The sequence below is a fragment of the Hibiscus syriacus genome, unplaced genomic scaffold, assembly GCF_006381635.1.
Source record: "Hibiscus syriacus cultivar Baekdansim isolate YM2019G1 unplaced genomic scaffold, ASM638163v2 tig00002880_pilon, whole genome shotgun sequence".
Classification (NCBI taxonomy): Eukaryota; Viridiplantae; Streptophyta; class Magnoliopsida; order Malvales; family Malvaceae; genus Hibiscus; species Hibiscus syriacus.
The window spans coordinates 537,773-541,367 of record NW_024061952.1 but is presented as its reverse complement, the minus strand read 5'-3'; the positions used below and the strand labels follow the sequence as shown (position 1 = coordinate 541,367).

At 36.1% G+C, this 3,595-nt stretch overlaps 1 protein-coding gene across 1 annotated transcript; it reads right to left on the bottom strand.

The window, feature by feature from the left end:
- Positions 1–464: 464 nt before the first annotated feature.
- LOC120161343 (probable indole-3-pyruvate monooxygenase YUCCA4) lies at positions 465–2,328 on the bottom strand. Its single transcript, XM_039171619.1, has 4 exons — positions 1,693–2,328; positions 1,364–1,612; positions 1,150–1,272; positions 465–681 (listed from the first exon to the last, which is right to left on the bottom strand). The coding sequence occupies exons 1-4, from the start codon at positions 2,326–2,328 to the stop codon at positions 466–468; spliced, it is 1,224 nt and encodes a 407-aa protein (XP_039027550.1). The 3' UTR covers position 465.
- Positions 2,329–3,595: the final 1,267 nt, after the last annotated feature.

The following is a 3,595-nucleotide window of genomic DNA, read 5'->3' as shown; positions in this document are numbered from 1 at the left end:
TTATTTATCCTTATTAATCAAAATAGAATATCGATAACAAATTGGTGACTAAGAGTGTAATTTACCCCTTATTATTATGAACTACACTCTAGTTATAAGAGAAATGACCATCCAGCTCAGTTGGTAGAGCACAAGGTTCTTAACCTTGAGGTCGTGGGATCGAGTCCCACGGAGGACATTTCATAATTCGGAGGTCTCTTACGAAAACTGCTCTCAACCTGGTGTTGGGGGTAGCCTATTATCTTACCTCCCCTTATTCCATATATATGGGAAAAAGGGACAGCCATTTATTTACTCTAGTTATAAGATTAAGAGGTGAGAGGATGGATGGATATGCAGAACTCTTTTGTAACAAAATTGGTACATTTACAATATGCTAAATGGAAGGCTAAAAAGTCATATTGATACACATTTAGTACTTTTTTCTTCTATTCCCCCTTTTTTTTCTTTATATTTTTATTGGAATCATGTTTCTTTGAGCTGGATAATATGGGAATTACAACCCTTGTTGTTAATTAGCCTCCATTGTTGAGCAATGTCTTTAGCAATTTTAACGGCGTCAGAAGCCGTTCCTAGGAGCCCTCTCTTTGTGAACCCAACTGTGTACAATCCCTCCTCTGTTTTCCATCCGTTAGGAAACGCCGTTTTTGGCATCCCATCTTTGTTGAATGATTCACATACCTGCGTTTTCCAATTTCAGATAAATTGTCAAAATGATCATTAAACTTTTTAAAATGTTATAAAATGGTCATTAGAATTTATCAAAATTTTTATTATTTAATAACCATTTTGTAAGAAAGATCATTTCTGATACGTTTTCGAAAAAGACCAATGAAGAATTTTCTAGGTTTCTTTTTCCTGGTTTAGGCCACTGGATCCTAAAAAACAACACAATATTTGATGATAGTTACACGTCAAGAACCCCACAGAGAATTCAATTTCCTCAAATCCCTGTTTAAATATTATTAATAATTAATAATATTTTAAAAATGAAAAAAAGATGTTATTTTTTTTCTCTTGCAGAGAGAAAAGAAGAGATTTGTTGGGTTGTGGGCAAAATACAAGTGTCCAAGGCAGAAAGTGATGTGTGATTCACAACAAGATAGAACTAAAAACTAAACAAAATGTAACAACTCGGTGTCTGATTACCTTGAGCCAAGTAGGCACATTGCTTTTGTACCCAGTTGCCAATATGATTGAATCAATCTCCTTTTCCTGTCCACCCACAAACTTTGCCCCATTCCTTGTTATCTCTTTCACACCTTCCACCACCTGAAATACCTAACAAACATCAACCAAATACATATATATTTGAAAGAAAGAAAAAACATGTGATTCGCTGAACATGGGAGGGTTTATTTACCTTAATTTTCCCAGTTTTTATCAGTGACAATGCACCGGCATCGAGCACCGGTGTCTTCCCGGTGACGTTTTTGAGCTCGATTGGACCAGTCTTCGGCCGTCGGAGACCGATTCGGTCGGTGTTGCCTAAGATGAAATTAGCTACCAGCAACAGGAACTTGTCTACTAGCTTTAATGGGAACCATTTGAGAAGTGCCATTGCTATTCCAAATGTTGAGAAACCAAACATTTCCGTTGGTAATACATGCACCTGCAAGAACCGAACATAACATGAGCAACAATATCTTTTAATAATGTTTTTTTCCAAACAAAACCAAATGGATTACTTACTGTGTTTCTAACAACCATGTGAGGGATTGCATTGTATCGACAAAGGTCCAAGCTGACCTCCATGCCGGAGTTACCACAGCCGACGACCAAAACCCTCTGGTTTTTGAACTCGGAACCAGACTTGTACGAGCTTGTATGAACGACAGGACCGTGGAACTTGTTCATCCCGGGAATGTCCGGTATCACAGGCTCCGCATTTTCACCGGTAGCAACGATCAGCCACCTCGAAGTGTATTGGGAGTCTTGCGTTTGAACACTCCAAAACCCCGAACCACGATCGTAATCGGCACTCTGCACGGCTTGGTTGAACCTCGGATGAATCGAGAAGTGTGAAGCGTAGGATTCCAAGTAAGTCACGAACTGGTGCTTGGTCGGGTACTTTGGGAAATCTCGAGGGAAACCGAGGAGAGGCAACTCGCAGAACTGTTTGGGGAGATGGAGTTTAAGACGATCATAGGTTCTGTGTTGCCAAAGAGAAGCCAAGCAATCGCTTTTCTCAAGGATAAGTGAAGGGACGCCTTGTTGAGTTAAGCAAGCTGATGCTGCTAGACCCGAAGGCCCTGCGCCTACGATGATAGGCCCATCAACCCAAACGCAGCTCGTGTCATTGTGATGATGTTGTTTAGAAGAACCCATATTTTTTCCAGAGCAAAACAAGAAAAGGATAGTGAAAGAAAGCTTAAAAAGAAAGAAAGAAACAGAAGACTCTTTTTGCCCTTTTCTGCTAAATCCTCTGTGCTTTTCACTCTGTAAAGCTCTGTTTTCCCTTTTTCTTTTTGCTTACTGAGGAAAATGTTACGAGGGTAAGGTGGGATTTTATAAAGGGAGACGAAGAGAGAACGAGAAGAGAATGGGTCAATGAGAAGAGAAAAACCAAGACTGGCGGACCGGGAAAGGGCTTCTAGTACAACAAAAATAGTTTTTTTTTAAAGGAGCGAGTAAATATGGGCATGAGAAAGAGAAGAAGAGACATGTTCCTCAACTATAGTCTATAGATTAGGGTGGTCATGCAATAAATTTAGACAATAAAGTGATATGGTTTTAATTTATTTAATGTTTTTAATGAATTAAGGGATCATTTTTTTAAAATTTTAGGTTCAAATAAGTAATTCTGTCAGATGTATATTATTGTTATTTTAAAATTATGAAAAAATATTGTTTTATAATTATTTTAAAATACTCAAAAAATATATTCATTTTTTTATAATTGTTTTTAATGAATTAAGAGAGCATTATATCTTTTCATGATAGTTTCATTTTTAGGATAAACTCTCAAGAAAATAAATTAATATAAATTTGATAAAAATATTAAAATTGTTCAAAAATTTATATGGCAAGAGTGTATTTCACGCGCTACAGACACGTGAGGCAAAAGGAATTAAGAAAGTGCGGATGGGTTGTTGGCAAGATGCGTTTAGGCCATGCTGCCACGTGAGTTTGGTATAGCATTGTAATATCTGTTGCCTATTCGGAAACAGAAGAGATTGCTAGGAACCGAGAGCCGCCCGATCACGAGTTTATGCCGTTGTTTTCTCCTTAAAATAAAAGCCATGCGTGTCATTTTATTTATTTTCTCCATTTACAATTGATTTCACATATAAAACATGAAAAATGAACACTTACAGAAAAATATAAATTATTTTGACTCATAACGATTATAGATTTTGTTATTCGTCCCATCTCATCCAATATAGATTAAAGGGTAGATTACAAATTTAAAAACTGAATTTTATTATTTCTCTTATTTTATTTATTATATTTTTAATATTTTTAATTTCTTCATTGAACTTCATATATTAGATATTTTGTCACTCAATTGTTTTCTCATTAACAACATTATAAATGAACTTTTATATAGATGCAAAACGACGTCATTTTGGTTATTTTTTTTAAATGACATCGT